The 18,289-nt window shown below is 40.9% G+C and overlaps 2 protein-coding genes and 1 long non-coding RNA gene across 5 annotated transcripts; 2 read left to right on the plus strand and 1 right to left on the minus strand.

Annotated features, from left to right (window-relative positions):
* Positions 1 to 527: 527 nt before the first annotated feature.
* Positions 528 to 6,374, minus strand: LOC124281962 (protein UXT-like). Of its 2 annotated transcripts, none has more exons than XR_006900008.1 (6): positions 6,203 to 6,374; positions 5,447 to 5,528; positions 4,949 to 5,016; positions 3,712 to 3,883; positions 1,669 to 2,671; positions 528 to 1,201 (listed from the first exon to the last, which is right to left on the minus strand). XR_006900008.1 is itself a non-coding variant. In XM_046717968.1 (6 exons), the coding sequence occupies exons 1-5, from the start codon at positions 6,286 to 6,288 to the stop codon at positions 2,606 to 2,608; spliced, it is 474 nt and encodes a 157-aa protein (XP_046573924.1). In that variant the 5' UTR covers positions 6,289 to 6,374; the 3' UTR covers positions 1,495 to 1,648; positions 2,590 to 2,605. The 2 variants fall into 2 exon arrangements, 1 of the variants encoding a protein (XP_046573924.1); XM_046717968.1 differs by lacking the exon at positions 528 to 1,201 and adding an exon at positions 1,495 to 1,648 and having other exon boundaries at positions 2,590 to 2,671.
* On the plus strand, positions 1,394 to 2,521 carry LOC124281963. 2 transcript variants are annotated; one of them, XR_006900009.1, is made up of 5 exons: positions 1,469 to 1,565; positions 1,801 to 1,892; positions 2,173 to 2,201; positions 2,252 to 2,396; positions 2,454 to 2,515. It is a non-coding gene; the product is annotated as an uncharacterized LOC124281963 (long non-coding RNA). The 2 variants fall into 2 exon arrangements; XR_006900010.1 differs by lacking the exon at positions 2,252 to 2,396 and having other exon boundaries at positions 1,394 to 1,565; positions 2,425 to 2,521.
* A 204-nt stretch (positions 6,375 to 6,578) lies between the features above and the next one.
* On the plus strand, positions 6,579 to 10,726 carry LOC124281965 (ER membrane protein complex subunit 3-like). Its single transcript, XM_046717969.1, has 7 exons — positions 6,579 to 6,749; positions 7,353 to 7,410; positions 7,643 to 7,736; positions 7,988 to 8,092; positions 8,416 to 8,497; positions 9,061 to 9,140; positions 9,403 to 10,726. The coding sequence occupies exons 1-7, from the start codon at positions 6,601 to 6,603 to the stop codon at positions 9,603 to 9,605; spliced, it is 771 nt and encodes a 256-aa protein (XP_046573925.1). The 5' UTR covers positions 6,579 to 6,600; the 3' UTR covers positions 9,606 to 10,726.
* The last annotated feature ends 7,563 nt before the right edge of the window (positions 10,727 to 18,289 follow it).

An 18,289-nucleotide genomic window follows, 5' to 3' on the forward strand; every position in this document is an offset into this window, starting at 1 on the left:
ATAAGTATGCCCATGTCCATTTCATGGGGAGTATGCTTGAAGCATCCTCGGGACACAAAGGTCAACAAGAAGTAGTTCACTTCACCACAGGCCTGATAAACTATGGTTCATTTCACCACAGGCCTGATAAACAGTCGTTCACTTCACAGGCCTGATAAACTATGGTTCAACTCACCACAGGCCGGATAAACAGTGGTTCACTTCACAGGCCTGATAAACTATGGTTCAACTCACCACAGGCCTGATAAACAATGGTTCATTTCACCACAGGCTTCATAAACGATGGTTCACTTCACCACAGGCCCACCAGTTCCATCTGGGCAAGAGGGATAGGGTGAGTTCCATCAGGGCAAGAGGAATCAGGTGAGTTCCTGCAGGACTGGGTGAGGTCCATCAGGGAAAGAGGGACAGGGTGAGGTCCATCAGGGCAAGAGGGATCAGGTGAGTTCCTGCAGGACAGGGTGAGGTCCATCAGGGCAAGAGGGACAGGGTGAGGTCAATCCGGGCATGAGTTCCTGCAGGACTGGGTGAGGTCCATCAGGGCAAGAGAGATAGGGTGAGGTCCATCAGGGCAAGAGGACTTTGTGAGTACCTGCAGGACTGGTTGAGGTCCATCAGGGCAAGAGGGATAGGGTGAGGTCCATCAGGGCAAAAGGGATCAGGTGAGTTCCTGCAGGACTGGTTGAGGTCCATCAGGGCAAGAGGGATCAGGTGAGTTCCTGCAGGACAGGGTGAGGTCCATCAGGGCAAGAGGGACAGGGTGAGGTCAATCAGGGCAAGAGGACTTGGCGAGTTCCTGCAGGACTGGGTGAGGTCCATCAGGGCAAGAGAGATAGGGTGAGGTCCATCAGGGCAAGAGGACTTTGTGAGTACCTGCAGGACTGGTTGAGGTCCATCAGGGCAAGAGGGATAGGGTGAGGTCCATCAGGGCAAGAGGGATCAGGTGAGTTCCTGAAGGGCAGGTTGGGGTCCATCAGGGCAAGAGGGATAGGGTGAGGTCAATCAGGGCAAGAGGACTTGGCGAGTTCCTGCAGGACTGGGTGAGGTCCATCAGGGCAAGAGAGATAGGGTGAGGTCCATAAGGGCAAGAGGACTTGGTGAGTTCCTGAAGGGCAGGTTGGGGTCCATCAGGGCAAGAGGGATACCTGCAGGACGGGGTGAGGTCCATCAGGGCAAGAGGACTTGGTGAGTACCTGCAGGACTGGGTGAGGTCCATCAGGGCAGGATAAGGTCATTTGGGGTAAGAAGGATAGAGTGACTTCAAACATGGATAGGGCGAGTTCCATCAGGACAGAAGGGGCATGGTGAGTTCCATCAGGGCAATAGATGCAAGGTGAGCTCCATCAGGGCAGAAGGAGCAAGGTGAGTTCCATCAGGGCAGAAGGGGCAAGGTGAGTTCCATCAGGGCAGAAGGGGCATGGTGAGGTCCATCATGGCAGAAGGAGCAGGATGAGGTCCATCAGGGCAAGAGATGCAAGGTGAGTTCCATAAGGGCAGAAGGGGCATGGTGAGGTCCATCAGGGCAGAAGGAGCAGGATGAGGTCCATCAGGGCAGAAGGGGCATGGTGAGGTCCATCAGGCGTGGGGGTCAGGAATCAGGCCAAGGGAACAGGTGTTCCATCAGCAATGTTAGCATTCCACCCCTCATCTCACTGCATGCTTCATCACCTGGGTGAGGTCCATCAGGGCAGGATAAGGTCATTTGGGGTAAGAAGGATAGAGTGACTTCAAACATGGATAGGGCGAGTTCCATCAGGACAGAAGGGGCATGGTGAGTTCCATCAGGGCAATAGATGCAAGGTGAGCTCCATCAGGGCAGAAGGAGCAAGGTGAGTTCCATCAGGGCAGAAGGGGCAAGGTGAGTTCCATCAGGGCAGAAGGGGCATGGTGAGGTCCATCATGGCAGAAGGAGCAGGATGAGGTCCATCAGGGCAAGAGATGCAAGGTGAGTTCCATAAGGGCAGAAGGGGCATGGTGAGGTCCATCAGGGCAGAAGGAGCAGGATGAGGTCCATCAGGGCAGAAGGGGGATGGTGAGTTCCATGAGGGCAGAAGGAGCATGGTGAGGTCCATCAGGGCAGGATAAGGTCCATCAGGGCAGAAGGAACATGGTGAGGTCTATCAGGGCAGAAGGGGCATGGTGAGGTCCATCAGGACAGAAGGGGCATGTGAGTTCCATCAGGGCAGAAGGAGCAGGGTGAGGTCCATCAGGGCAGAAGGGGCAAGGTCCATCAGGGCAGGGGCATGGTGAGGTCCATCAGGGCAGAAGGGGCAGGGTGAGTTCCATCAGGGCAGTAGGAGCAGGATTAGGTCCATCAAGGCAGAAGGGGCATGGTGAGGTCCATCAGGGCAGAAAGGGCAGGGTGAGTTCCATCAGGGCAGTAGGAGCAGGATGAGGTCCATCAAGGCAGAAGGGGCATGTGAGTTCCATCAGGGCAGAAGGAGCAGGGTGAGGTCCATCAGGGCAGAAGGGGCAGGGTGAGGTCCATCAGGGCAGAAGGGGCATGGTGAGGTCCATCAGGCGTGGGGGTCAGGAATCAGGCCAAGGGAACAGGTGTTCCATCAGCAATGTTAGCATTCCACCCCTCATCTCACTGCATGCTTCATCAGGCCTGGGGGTCACGGTATTCCACATCAGGTTTGTCACTGATCAGTTGCACCTCTCTCAAGCCCTGAAAACAGTATAAGCTGAATACCAATTGAATTCTCCACACAGCTATCCTAGACACTTAAGACTCTACCCCTTATAATTCACCTCTTGGTTCAAACTGACTGAAAACAACTAATACTAAACTTCTTAAAATCAATTTGGATTTTAGACCAAACATGTCATCAACCAAAAAATAAAACTATTTTTGTCCAGACACTTGCCACAATAATACCCAATAATACCCAACAGTGCTACAATAAGTGAGTGAGTGAGTTTAGTTTTACACCGCACTCAGCAATATTCCAGCTATATGGCGGCAGTCTGTAAATAATCGAGTCTGTACCAGACAATCCTGTGATCAACAACATGAGCATCGTTTTGCGCAATTGGGAAACGATGACATGTCAACCAAGCCAATGTGTCTGACCACCCGATGCCTCTTACAACAAACATGGGTTACTGAAGGTTCATTCTAACCCGGACCTTCACGGGTCAGTGCTACAATATAACCCAACAGTAAGGTATTGATGCCAACTAGTAGCTGATCCATGTAACTTGTTTGTTCATGAATGTTGCACTCAGCAATATTCCAGCAACATAAAAGTGGCTGGATCAGATAAACAAGTGACTGTCATTATGAGCGACAAGTGCTGCCTGGGTACAAGTGACACATCCATCTGAGTTACCGGTCTGTCCAGCTCACCTCATGCAACAAACCAAAGTTGCTGAGCACCATTCTAACCCTGAATGCCACACGGATATCTTTAGATAGGTAATAATAATAGTAATAATAGTAATAAGTAGCTTGTACTTTCCACTGTGTCTGATGCCATTTAAAACAAGTAAAACATATCATTTGTCTTTACTGAGAAGCGGAACTGACGGACCAATTAAGTTCCTGATTCCCTGCCCCATAATATGCCAGAACTATATACATGTAACAAGCTGTTATACTGTAGGGCTGATGCAATCTTCTATTGTGAAATATAACAATCATTATCTATTCAAAAAACAATGCAACAACAACATGTGGCAGTGATAGTGGACGTTTGTATGACCCACCTCCAGAACCAGCCTGATGTGAGCTTTGACTTTAGCTGCATCTTTAGACAGTTCATCTGTTCTGTGTGTCAGAGCCGCTGTCTTCTTATCAATGAACTTGAGTGCCTCATCTAGGGTGAACTCCACAAAGAAGCCAAATCCTACAGCTACACATATCCTGGAAGTATCCGGTCTGCAAAAACACACAGTAAACTGTCACATTATTGGTCAAATGTCAGTGAGCAAATAGGTCTGTACTACTAGTGTCAGTTGTTTGTTTGTTTTGTTTGATTTCCACACCACACTTAGCAATATACCAGCTATATGGTGGTTGTAAATAATCGGGTCTGGACCAGACAATCAAGTGATCAACATCATGAGCATAATTCTGAGCAATTGGGATACAATGACATGTGTCAACCAAGTCAGTGAGCCTGACCACCAAATCCCATTAGTTACAACAAGCATGGGTTACTGAAGATCAATTCTAACCCGGATATTCACGGGTCTCATTTTGTGACTTGGGCAGAGTATACAAGTATCTCCAATAACGCCCGGAGACTCCTATTACATGAATCATATGTGTTGTCTCCTTAAACAAGTGACTTTCATCAAAATATGCCTCTGTTGATCCAGTAGTGAATGTGTGCATGGTAGGGAGAGACAGTAATGTGACTACCATAGGGGCAACTTGGGTTGTATACACCCCATGGAGCTGAGAAAGAAAATCGAGTTCACAATGATTCATTGACTATGTTGTTTTCTCTTTGAGCATGTTTCAACAGATAGACTATAGCTCATTAAAAATATCCATTTATCATTCATTATCTTTTGGTATATATGGTCATCAGCACATGCCAAAATTATTGATGTAGTGAGAGTGAGTTTGTTTAACGATGCTACAAAAAGTATTCAATTTATATTATGTCTGGCCATTTAACACATAAATAACATGGCAAGGTGTCAACACACCTAGAAACATAGCTTTGGCAACCAGGTTCAAATCGAGAATCATATGTTTGCCCAACTGATGCAATTCTGAACAGGTAATTGTGGTGTCTTAGGTGACTTGGAAAGTTTTGCCATCCTATCTTATTTTATCATCCAGGTTTCAGAAATGCATCTGTAAACAATGTCAAAAACAAAGGTCTTACACTGAAACACTAAACAATAGTCACAAAAATATATTTGTGCAAATGGTCCTTGGTTTTCCATCTTTGTCTGCCAAGAACCACAGTGGAACACAATGCTGACTTACACTTTGGCTTGAACATAGAAGTTGCAGCCCAGATCCACCTGTGTCTTTATCTCTCCACCATCAGCATCCTGGAGGGAAGATAACATAAACAACATTATTACAGCAGAAATACCGTATCAAACTAAAGTATCAGTTGTTGACCTGACTCAATGGGACATGATGTCAGTGTGTGTATTACTACTGAAGGCTATCTCAGCATCAGGGTACATCATATCATATACTCACTGAGACCAGTTGACAGGGACTGTTTCTCACAGGCAAAATAACTGCCCATTTAGCTCAAATGTCTTCATCAATATGACTAGCAAATTCTTTCACAGACATCTTCACTGCTTCCACATGACATATACTCATCTAGTGTCCTTGCCCTTGCATTACAAAAAAAGATCTGTAAAGTTCGCTAAAACTGCAGGTGACAGTTATTAAATTTTGGGTTATAGTCAAACATATTATTTGTGAAAGGGAGTTGTAAGCTTGAAATGAAGGTTACATTTTTACCTTTGTTTTTTCAATGACTGTCTTCAGTTGGAGATATTCAGCAATCTGACTATACACTTTGTCCCTTTCATCAAGAATTTTCCTGTTGACAATTTTTAAAAAAAAACACATCATCATCCCTGGATGTTAGCTACATGTATATGCATGGTCTTCACATGTAGGAACTTTACACCATATAGCTTCATAGCTTTGTTTATTGCTGTTTAGTGTCGCACTCAGCAGTATTCCAGCCATGAAGGCAGTCTGTAAATATACGGGCCCAAACAAGACAATCCAGTGACTGACATCATGAGCATCAATCTGGGCCCTTTGGGATATGATGAAAACAGGTTGGTGAGCCTGACCACCAGATCCTGTTAAACGCCTCTCATAACAAGCAGACTCACACCTGTGCAACACTACACTGTATTTGTTAATCAGTGAGCAGTTAAGTGTAACAATGAGTCACTTGCGGATGACAGATTCAGCAATACTTTCTTCGATGCACATGACCTACACTCATGTCAATATATTTGTGGTCGGAACCTGTGTCTTGGTGTCTCCTAATCTATCATTCATTACTTGATTATGTGTATTAGGATAATAAAAGCTTCCTTTTCCAATCTATGAGTTTAACACATCTTAACAAGAGAGTCATAAAAGCAATCTGATGATGATGATCAACTTCTAAAAGAAACATAACCTTATTGAAGACATTACTGTCTGTACACCAATAATCCTGCACTGATAATTGAAGATTGTTTAATATTAAGATACCTTAAATCCTCTCTCAACGTTTCATTGAGGAATTTTTCATATGCTACTACTTTGGATTTTGACTCTGCCATGGCGGAATGACACATTAATGTACATCACATTCCTTGATAGTTCTTTGGACCATGCCAAAGCGACAAGCACTTTCTGTTGATAGTCAACCGGCAGGTGCACGTTGTCGAGGGACGGGTTGTTTCATTGTGTGTTTACATTCATTAAATGTGATTGACAGCGATCATGTACGCATGCTTTTGTCATACACAAATATTCTTCATGTTGACAATATGAACCTGTATCTTTGATTAACAACGTCCTCATATTCTAGGATGTTATTTTGCAATTATTCATATATAAAAATAAACACTCCCGGCTATTTGGGTTCACTTCCTCTGAAAACCAACATGGCGGAACTGCTGCTTGATTCCAACATTAGAGTTTGGGTTTTCTTGCCTATAGTTTTAATCACATTTCTGATTGGTATAATTAGACATTATGTCACAATATTAATATCCTCAGAAAAGAAGTCCGAATTACAGCAAGTATCTGACAGGTATTTCGGAAGAATAGAAGTATTTTCTTTTGGCCGGTTTACAGGCGTGCAGATAGAGATACATCATACAGTGAAGACTTTTCGCAGCTTTCTGTGGCTAGCGTTTCTCTTGAATATATTTCCTTAGAAATCTAGTGGGATATGTTTCCCTAAACTCTACCTTTAGACTTTTTTATTCCCTTTCCGAGCCAGCATCCTTTGCGAATTTATGAGTGGATAAAAGGATAAAACGCACCTTCAATTCACGTTTGCAGGCACCTTTGATGGCCTCTTCCACTCAAACGCTTAATGGTTAGCAATATCACCGCTTTAACACATTAATCCAAAGTGATAGAGCCTGACAACATTAATATTTTTATTGCAAGGCTTCCAGTCTAGTAAAATGTAATAGTCTGCAGTGTTTATTCATCCTCATCACTATCATTGGTACCAACAATAAACACATTAGTAATCATGTTTCCATTTGTTCCCAGCCAGGTCTTGTTTTGTGTAGTGCTCTTTGTGCTGTAACACTATGATGCAATAGTTTGTAGCCTAACAGCCATTTTTCTGTTTGTCATCTATGCATGCAAAGTGTGTTATTAATTCTTTGCTTTCTTATAGCCATGCACTCATCAGAAGCAGAATACTGAGAGAAAATGGAAAATATATACCAAAACAGGTAACATTTTTCTTTTAAAAATACTGATATAGTGATAATAAGAGACAGAAAGATTATTGCTCATGTGTTGACTTATAATCAAAGGCATTGAACTGATTAGAAGATAGTGCTTAAGAGTGATAAAAGGTGATTGAGAATATTTTATAACCGTAACGTCTTGTTATATTATTTCACTCCCTACATAAACATTGTTACAATAATCATATGCATTATTATTATTGTTGTTTTCCAGTCATTCTTGGTTCGTAAGAATTTCTTCAACAATGCTGAAAAGGGATTCTTCAAGACAGAAAAGAGGGAAGCTCAAGTCAAGAATCCAATGACAGGTAAATCTCGTCAAGGCGTACTTGTGTATTATGCTATACATCTTGATACATATAATATTAGAATATACTAATATGTATTAGGATTGCTTTTTTTTAAAGAAATAGTAACTTTTAGTATTAACTAATTATAGAGATTTAAACACCTGAATTAATAAAGCAGTCATTTTTAATTAGAACTTGAAACATGGTCATTTCACCTTATGTGTGACTAAAGTGAACATGAAACTGAAGCTTCATTGTACGTTCCTCAGACCCAACAATGATGACAGACATGATGAAAGGCAACATCACCAATGTTCTTCCAATGATCGTCATTGGGGGATGGATCAACTGGGCTTTTTCAGGATTCTTGACCAGTAAGTAGACTAGATGCCTTTTGATGTCCAAATTCTGCCCAAACTGAAGATTCTAATGTGTCATATGTACGCATTGGACAAAAAGGCTTTTTGGGGTAACTTTCATAATCATGATAATGTATTCATTTTAGAAAATGGTTAGTAGTGCAGTAGAAAAAAATTGGATATTGTTTAGTTTACTTAAGCCCAAAAGAAAGACACAGAAGAAAAGAATTCCTGTTCAATGTGTTCAGTCTATGTTTTAATTTTGAAATCTGTATGAAAATGCTAATATTGAAGGTATTTGGTGCATTGAGATTTTAATGAGTGTCATCTGCTTACAGCAAAGGTGCCCTTCCCTCTGACACTTAGATTTAAGCCAATGTTACAGCGAGGAGTAGAGCTGGCCTCTCTCGATGCTTCATGGTAAGTCAGGATTCTGTGCCTTGTGTATGTGTGTTAGAATATCTCAAATATCATATATTTTAGTTCTATTTTCTTTTAACTTTATGGTATTACAGATTCTGTATACAGTGTATTGTGGCTCTCAAATTTAATTATACTAGTGTACGAAATGTAGCCTGAAAGTAATCCTGGTGATTGGTACTTGTCATAACCCCTATTTTGTAAATTTGAAACTTTTAGGGGCCCTTAGATTCTGATACTTTTAGGGGCCCCAAGATTCTTATACTTTTAGGGGCCCTAGATGCAGATAGTTTGAGGGGCCCTTGCTTCAGATGCTTTTAGGGGCCCTCGGATTCAGATACTGATATTTTTCGGGGCCCCAAGTTTGAAGGCTCCACGATTCAGAACTCAACCCCACACCCTCCCCTTCCCTTCAATATTGAAGAGGGTATAAGATAATGAAATAAAGATTCAGGGTGTTCTCATATTGATCCTGATGAATGCTAGTACCTTGTAATAATTGGCTGGTGATATACTAAACCTTATTTTGGTAACACTATTGATGTCCTACTGATGTGTTTCAGGGTAAGCTCGGCCTCGTGGTATTTCCTCAATGTGTTTGGTCTGAGGAGCATGTACACCCTTATACTGGGTCAAGACAATGGTAACTATACTCTTTATCACTGTTTATTGTTTACTTTGTGCATGTTTAGGAGTGAAAATTAACCAAGAACACCTACTAACCCAAATTTTGATAGCATATAGACAATACCACTCAGTAAGATCATTTGATCTTGTTAATGTCAAACATGCAGACAGACAGATGGACAAAATGGTGGCTGCCAAATAGCCATCAGCTTAGTTACTCCGAAAGCCATTCAATGTTTTTGAAAAATGTTGACCATTTACCGCTTGCTTGTTCTCAGCTGCTGACCAGACGAGAGTGATGCAAGAACAAATGTCGGGGTCGGCCATGATGGCCCCTCCAGACCCCATGAAGGCCTTCAAGGCTGAGTGGGAGGCTCTAGAAGTGTGTACCCACGAGTGGATGCTGGAAGGAGCGGAGGAGGAGCTCACCGGAGGCATCATCCAACCAGAAACTATTTACATCAAAAACAAATTTGCATAATTATTATTGAACTATGTATTTATGTGTCATATATTTTGTTCCTAAATTCATTTATTTCTGAAATTCTCACACCATACTAAAGACATGTTTGTACCATTTGTTCAGTGTACAGAGAAACAAATATGAAGCCATGAACTTGATGTGGAAGTTAATGTCCTTGCGTTATTTTTGTGCTGCATCCGCCTTGCGTTCCTTGTCATACATCTCTCCCCATAGCTAGGGAACAGGTGCCCCAGTCATACAAGTCACTGGGGGTATACTTGGAATGTTGCAGACTGTTGAGGTGCCACAGTTTGTTGTGCACATGTTCATCTCTTTAGGGTGCCAGAAACATTATTGTGGTTAGAAACCAAGATTCACTCTGATAACATGTTTTGTTTTGTCAGTACCATGCCGTACTTGTGCATTCACCAAAGTGGTAAACATGTAAGACATAGATCATTTTGTGCTTCCTTCCACAGCAAGCAGACATGCAGTTAGTGTTTCCCTGAGGCATTTTTAGCATGGTGCAGCCCTGCCCTTCTTTTTAATACAATAATTGATATTAGCACCTAATGGGTTTTAGTTTCTATTTCATGGTGAACTTGAGTGAAATAACTATGCTCTTTGGGCCTTTAACAATCATATGCATCTGTAACTTCACATAATCCTTGGAAATCTGCCATTGCATGGCCCTTTTGGAATAAATGTGCCCCTTTTGAAATTCTGTCGCCCAGAATTTTGGATCCTGGGGGAAACACTAGCAGTGATGTTACTGAGATACTGTTCATACTTTAATCATGCACAGTTATACTGTAGGTATGTGTGGGAATCTGGAGTTCAGCTGCTCTAAATCCGTGTGTATCTTCATCACTCATCCTAAATCAACATCTCAGTTCTTCGCTCAAGAGGAGTGAAAGGAATAATCTGTTATGGAGAAGGAATTCTCTGGTGTTTTCCTTGTTCTTACAGGGAAATTCATGTCAGTTTGGAATGTCATGCATTGTTATGTTTGTGGATGGAGAGTGATGTTTGTTGTCCATGTTTGTATCCTTACTCAGACTTCCGGAATGGAAAGAAAAGTGTGACTGTCAGGAGATGAGCACATTTTTCCTTTTGTGTAATAAAAGTTCTCAAAAAGGTGTCATCATTGTGTTATATGTTAAGCATATTCCTTTATGGAATACTGTATTTTATGAGTTGATGATTATATTGTATAGGAACAAAATAACCCAGCAGCTTCCTTCAAACCTTTGGGACTCAACATATATATTTTCTTGGAACTGTTTCTTGGATGCTTCAGTATTTATCTGTCAGGTATTCCGTGCCTGACATGGTCTGAAAGATAGGGACAGGAGTAAAATAGCATCCTTGAAAGCTTAACAAGTATATTCAATAATGGCTAATCCCTGATATTCCACAAAACCACGAGATGCTGATGAACAGTCTGTATGGACTGTGGAAGAGATGCTGAGAAACAGTCTGTATGGACTGTGGAAGAGATGCTGATGAACAGTCTGTATGGACTGTGGAAGAGATGCTGACAAACAGTCTGTATGGACTGTGGAAGAGATGCTGATGAACAGTCTGTATGGACTGTGGAAGAGATGCTGATGAACAGTCTGTATTGACTGTGGAAGAGATGCTGATGAACAGTCTGTATGGACTGTGGAAGAGATGCTGACAAACAGTCTGTATGGACTGTGGAAGAGATGCTGATGAACAGTCTGTATGGACTGTGGAAGAGATGCTGATGAACAGTCTGTATGGACTGTGGAAGAGATGCTGATGAACAGTCTGTATTGACTGTGGAATCGGGGACGTCATGAGTCTCCCAGGCCTGGAAGAATTTTGGAGAATATGGGTTTTAATAACTGACTGAAAATTGATGGTAGCTATATTATTGTTTTGACCCTAGCGGAGAGTCCTTGGATGGGTGACTTTGTTTGGCAGCTTGACTCCTGAGTTTCTAGGACTTCAGTCCTGTCCCCACAACGAAGCACATGTGATACATGTGTTCTCACCTTAATCAAGTCAGAATGTTCAAAATTGCCTCAGTTCACCAGAGAAAATGGGTACCCGGTGGGATAAGTCATGTGATTATAACCTTCTAGAGCCTCACAGGCAGCTTGGGTTATCCGTGGTAAACTTGGTGATGCGCAGTTGAACAGCTTCGAGTTGGATGACAGGCGTCATAGAAATCCATTATTATTAATTGATTAAATCTGTCAGACAAGAAGTGAATAAAATCTGTCATATCTTTCCAACCAGTAAAGTAACGAATTTGTGTTTAAAATTCGGCTCTGCCTTTACCGCAAAGTATGTTTGAGGGGCCATATTTGATTGTCTAATGGGATGGTTTTCCCAGGCAACCAGGAAGGTTGAATTTGTAATGGGTCCGCCCGCTAGTATGTCACCTCGCACAGATACATGTACTTAACAGAATTTACATGGCTAGCCTATATATAGCATACCACTCCGCGAGAAGGGCGGGCGTTGGTTTCCCCCGCTGTGTATCCAGTATTTGCCCAAACCGACATATGAACCAAACGTCCATACACCCACACGTAACCACCCGCTTACAATTGTGACTCGGCTGAGGTCCTAGACACTTCCTGATTCCTACATACCTCAATAGATTGCCATTACCTTTACCCTAGATATGGGTCCTTTAGCACTAATGTCCTACACTACTGCAAAATGCAAATCTCAAACACTTGACACGGGTCTGTGCCGTGACTGTGAGAGGTTGCAATTGTAGTAAACAGTCAGTTCAGTTCTATTTCCAGTTTATGGCGGTGGTCTGTAAATAATCGAGTCTGGACCAGACAATCCAGTGTTTAACAGCATGAGCATCGATCTACGCAGTTGGGATACGATGACAAGTCAGCGAGCCTGACCACGGTCAGGTGAGTCGCCTCTTACGACAAGCATGGGTTACTGAAGACCAATTCTAACCCACATCATCACGTGACCTGGAGATCCTTGCTCCTTTTATCGACCATTGGTTAGACGTACCGGTTCATCACTATATACGTGTACATAGACGGATCCAGAGAGGGGGTGGATGGTTGCAGGGGTGCGTACCCCCACCCCCGTTTTTGTCCTGAAAATTAATTAAATGACCATATAAACTCTCATGAAAACGGGTGAAAATGAACTGATATAAATATAGTTTTGCTTTGACATCACATTTCTCACGTTCGCCTGTACCCTAGAGTTGGCTATCCCTTTAGGGCCACTAAAAGATATTTGTATTTCATCAAACCATCGACAGTCTTTCGTTTAATAAAGACCACGACATGATTGTAGAACAAATACTTACGTCTTATTTTCACAGGTAAACCATTCAAGAAAATCTTCATCCACAGAATTTGGCATGATTTATTTGCTAGTAGAATTTTAGACAAATACCAAACGACTCTCCATGTATGAACGTCATTTGTCATGCGCATGTGCAATGTACCTACATGGAATACTTGTGATAAGCCACGATATCTTAGTAATGGACTTGCCCATTGAAAAGTACTTCAAAACAGGGCACCTACACGAAAACATTATAGAATCTACACTGTCCTACATTCCTGATTTCTTCGTGATGTATCATTACACGTTCTTGAACAAACGCCAGTCTCACTAAACTCAGTCTCAATCAGCTCTGACTTGATCCACCAAGCAAGTGAGGTATCGAATCGGAAATTAATATTTGATTTAGAGATTGAACATTTGGTGCATATGCTGTCCGTGAAATGAAAATTGTTCTTTTATATTATTTGTTTGGTAATGAATCTGATTACCTTGAACTTGAGTTACTCTACATATCAGACCGAAAACCATGGTACGATAGTTTGTATTTTAGTTTATTTAACGCCGCAATCAGCAATATTCAAGTTCTGTGACGGCTGTCTATAAATATAATGTGGACCAGACAATCCGGTGATTTGAAGTACGATGACACACCTTCAATCAAATCATTGAGCTTGGCCCCCGATCCATTTGATCGCCAATCTCGATCAGCAGTTTCGACCCAACACCGGTTGAATTCTTTCTCCCACACACTAGGGACCCGCCATAATGCTACAAATATATTATTGTGTCTGAGTGAGAGATGTTTGTTTTAGGAAGCTGTAGCGCGTGGAAAGCACAGATGCCCCAGGGCGTAGATTTTAACGATGACGATTTTCATTCAAAACTCTTGCTATATAATCATTCGTGTATTATAGATCACTGCTTGTTGTGCGATGGTGTATTGTAATAGCTAAACAGAACTGAGCACACGACGTTTCTATAGTTCTGTTTGACATGACATCGGGTGGGTCTGTTTGTGTAGACCTTAAATGGGGCGTTCACTGAGTAGTACCTACGGATATAGTACCCGTAGTCGATCAAATGGTCACATTTACCACAGAGGTATGTTTTTTCTCATCGCTAGATTCATACTATGCAAGACTGATTCCATGGGCGGATCCATGAATTTTGAAAGGAGGGGGTTCAGGGGGCTGCGCCAACGCAAAAAATATAATTCTTCAATGTGATCTTAAGTCATTTTCAAAGGGAGGGGGGGGGTCGAAACCCCCCAGACCCACCCCACCCCTCTGGATCCGCCACTGGATTCACTTCAGTATCCTACCGTGTAGGCTAATTGTATTGGATGTATGAGTCCTTTATCCTAAATGCATGCCTGGTTGTTGTTTTACGCAGCACTGACCAGTATTCTAGCTCTATGGTGGCGGTCTATAAATGATCGAATCTGGAGCAGGCAATGCAGTGATCAACATCATGAGTATCTATGCAGTGGGGATGACATATGTGTCAACCAAGTCTGCCTGACCACTCGATCCTGTTACTTGCCTCTTATACGACAGGGGTGGGTTGCTGAAGACCAACTGTAACCCGGATCTGCACGGGTGTGTTATTCTCTAGGTTTTGTTGAAAAGATATATATATATGTTATGTAAAGTGCGTGTTTAAGGTGTTTGACCGACGCTTGAACAGTATAAATATCAAAACAAAATGTCCTTCATACATCTGTTTAATAGAAGTTCTAATGAAGTAGAGAAATTCTCACACTAGGTAAAATTTTCTAAACCCAGTTCACTCATTGAAGTCCGACATTTACCAAATCATATTTTGTGACAAAAAGGTACATTCACATCGGTATGAACAGTTGTACAACCCTCTTTGAGAAACAAAGTTCATGAGATGGACAGTGAAAGCAAGGGAAGTAACTCTAAGGCTGTACCAAGTTTGTTTAAAGGTCACATGCAACCAAAAAATCAAACATAATTAAAACACAATTATCACTTATTCATGACATATAATATACATTGCTGGTTATGAAAAAACATATAAACAAAATTATAAGCGTACAATCGCAAATCAAAAGTGCAATATTGTGTACTTCGGTTTACTTCCCAAGAAACGAAGCAGCCGGGATACCGAACCCAGGCAGAGCGGGTGGGTGTGCACTCAAGTGTAACGGCTGGTTCATTTGCAGATTCCCTCACGGCTCATTGTGTGTGTATATATAGAGATGTTGGGTTTTGTAAATACATGCTCATTTTTTTGTGTATAACATTTTGCAATCAACAGACATCATAACATGTCATGTGTTCAAGTATCACACCTGCCTGTCTGTGTAATTACATAATGTGACAGATACCGAACTCGGGCCATAAATCAATGCATTTTGTTTATGGTGTATAGCCTGATTGGTGTTAAGTTCAAATTGCATGTGGTCAGTGATAGCAGCTGTGTATTGAATATTGTCATTAGCAGACAGGCAGGCAGACACACAGGTGTCAATAAAACAAGACATTGAGTTTTGTCTGTGACAACGACATATCTATATCACAGTTAGAAATTCTGTCAACGCTAAATAATGACATTGCTTTTAAGTATCGAATTGAGAAAGTGACTCGGTAAGAAATGAAATTATGTAAACAGTTAATTTATTGTCATAACATATAAAAAGCTCGCGCCTGTGAGATATCAACAAAACATTAGAAAAATAGCTCACACCAAAGCCTTCACCGAGTATTCACCGGACAACCCGCTTCCAAGCTGCGCGAACCTATTTCACTGCGCACGTGGTATGAGCGCAGCCCAGCTGTTGAAACCAGTTTTCCCCGAAAAGTCGGGGGAAAATTAGTGAAACGTTTGAACTCCGATTTCGCGCGTTTTTTTTCATCGCGTTATTTTTCAACTTTATGAGTTGAATTTGCATTTTTGACGATTTGTTTCGGTAAGTCCATACCGAAAGGTATCAGAATCTGCAAAGTTGTGTTTTACGTTGCATGTGACCTTTAAAATATAAAGTTACGGGTTCACTTGAGTACTCATTGAATGTATTGTAATAGACCGATCCAGTCTGTCAATCAAAACTGGCGCATGCGTCAATTTTGGCCAATCAGCAGGCCGGGCGCGCTGTGTGGATTTGTTAGACTTATTTCCGGGGTCAAACGATGCCTCCGAAGCGATGTGCTTCGAATTATGCCATTTACACTCGCTATATCTATTACATATTGCTGTGATTTGATGTGTACCTTTAACAAAACCATTACGATCAAGACAAAAAAATTGAGGCGGATCAAGGAATGCGATAGGCCTAACGAGCAGTTAAATGTCGGCACCGTCGTTCACGAAACCTACGTCTGCTCGAAGGTGCGAATTTACACGAATTTACACACTTTCGCACATGAGCAAAAGCATTACCAATAGATGACAACAAATAGCAGTTTAGGATTTTGCAAGTGTTATAAACACGGACAATTCTTGTAACTACAAAATTGTTTTTGCTTCACGTTTTTAGTCACTACTGGGCATTGAGTTGGTACACCATCAACCTGAAATGACAAATCTGACAGCGAGCTGATTTCGGTTAGGGTCGACCGAAATAGTAAAACTTGTTACATTAAAGAACAATGTGGTGGATATGGTTGCATTCGCGATTAGATATTCTTAAATTTGTCACACATTTTAGGATGTTTTAAAGTTTCAAAAGCACAATCTGAAGGCCTATGTACAGTACAGTATCTAAAGCGGTTGCCTATCACGCAATATCCAAACATCAAAACTAATTCAAATGAGTGTCTATAAAACCATGTCTTAAATATTTCAAAATTTCTATAAAAGAGATGGGACTTTGAATTGATTTAGCTTACTCCATGTGGATCGGAGACGAAAAGTATGTGAGAAGAATAGTGACTTTCTGGAATATCGGACGGAGTGAAATATAAGTTTATTTCCTAACTATGTGAACATTATTTGTTTTGATTTTTTGTCACAGCATAATTATTTTACATGTAGGATTGGGGTTGGGGTGGGGCTAGTACATTGGTACATTTTAGGAGTAATAACATAGTTCTGTCATTTTAATTATAATTCACTGGAAATGATAGCAAGGTATGTTTTTAGAATCTTGCCTCCTTCAGGAAACGTGGAAAGGTAATAACATAGATAATAATCCAATCAATTATAAATAATTACTTAATTGACTCACATATCAGATTCATGTGAATTTAAGGCAGAACTAGGCAAACAAACACTATATACATATCATGGCTGAACGATCACTTGGTACTAAGATAGCTAGTTTGTTTTAAGAAATATTTGGTCTTTAAATAATATGTTTACTAATGAGATTATTCAGAGAGTGATCACTAGTATCATCACTCATAATAAAGTTATTTCAACATCCAGAGAATTTGAAAAAACCCAAAGGCTACGTTTTGGTCACACCCAAGCATTATTCAGTCTTGGAACCAAATAACTTACAGAATTGTTGACTGTTCATGTAACTGGAATGGATATTGAAACATATAATATTCAACCCCGATTTCATGTAATACTTCTTAGAAATCATCAGCTTTTGAGGAGGTTACCAATATTTGAAGACTGAGCCAAAGTAGTGTTTATTAAGATGTTGGTTTTGGAAAAATTGTTCAAGGTTTGTTGATGCTTATTTGGAAAATAAGCTTAAATTCATATTAAATTGCACACTGGTTTAATTGCAGGAGGTGAAGGCTTCAGGACATTTTCATGTATGTTTTCCTAAACTTTTGTTATGACTTTTACCAAATTGTTAAGCAACTTTAATATAATTTTGATGACACTAGTAAGTATCTCAGAAAAGGAAATAGATCAGAATTAGTGTTATGTCCCTAAGGGATATGGTCTCAGATCTAATAAAACAAAGATTATCATTGTTTAAGAAGCAATAATGTCAATATGTAATTTTATTGACAAAAAGCTTTAAAGTTTGAATATATTCTTTGCCTCTTATTTACATTAGTAGTTAGCAGTTAAATATATCTGAAGAAAAAGCAGTATATTTATATGTTGTGTAACATTCTATTTCAATGCTAGTTAATTGTTCGGATAACTGTGGATCCTCTGTTCAAAGATTTTGCATCACGTTTCCTATTTATGGAAGATGTGTCAGTGTACAGGTGCAGACTGTATCTTGGATTCTTTGTGTTTATGGTGGTGTGACATACCTGTAGACAAATGCTGGTAGTTCATGAAGTCCATTATAGTGGAGGTTTGTAGATTAGGATTCCACAACAAAGTACACATAGAAAAATAAATTTGAAAGGATTATTAAAAAAATGGATTTCCGTATATTCAGTGTCATTTTAGGATGGTGTACAGATTTTGAAGAGGGAAATTTTACTGAGAATAGCTGCAGATTAGCTGCTGAATAT

Source organism: Haliotis rubra, unplaced genomic scaffold, assembly GCF_003918875.1.
Source record: "Haliotis rubra isolate DU_JTF1 unplaced genomic scaffold, ASM391887v1 Scf291, whole genome shotgun sequence".
Classification (NCBI taxonomy): Eukaryota; Metazoa; Mollusca; class Gastropoda; order Lepetellida; family Haliotidae; genus Haliotis; species Haliotis rubra.

Bases quoted from the DNA above. Each gene is read 5' to 3' on its own strand.
- LOC124281962 (XM_046717968.1), bottom strand. From the start codon at position 6,288: ATGTGTCATTCCGCCATGGCAGAGTCAAAATCCAAAGTAGTAGCATAT. The intron at 5,529-6,202 runs GTATCTTAATAT...AATTGTCAACAG, and splicing joins ACGTTGAGAGAGGATTTAAG to GAAAATTCTTGATGAAAGGG. The intron at 2,672-3,711 runs GTGGGTCATACA...TACTGTTTTCAG, and splicing joins ACATCAGGCTGGTTCTGGAG to GGCTTGAGAGAGGTGCAACT.
- LOC124281965 (XM_046717969.1), top strand. From the start codon at position 6,601: ATGGCGGAACTGCTGCTTGATTCCAACATTAGAGTTTGGGTTTTCTTG. The intron at 8,498-9,060 runs GTAAGTCAGGAT...GATGTGTTTCAG, and splicing joins GCCTCTCTCGATGCTTCATG to GGTAAGCTCGGCCTCGTGGT. The intron at 9,141-9,402 runs GTAACTATACTC...GCTTGTTCTCAG, and splicing joins TATACTGGGTCAAGACAATG to CTGCTGACCAGACGAGAGTG.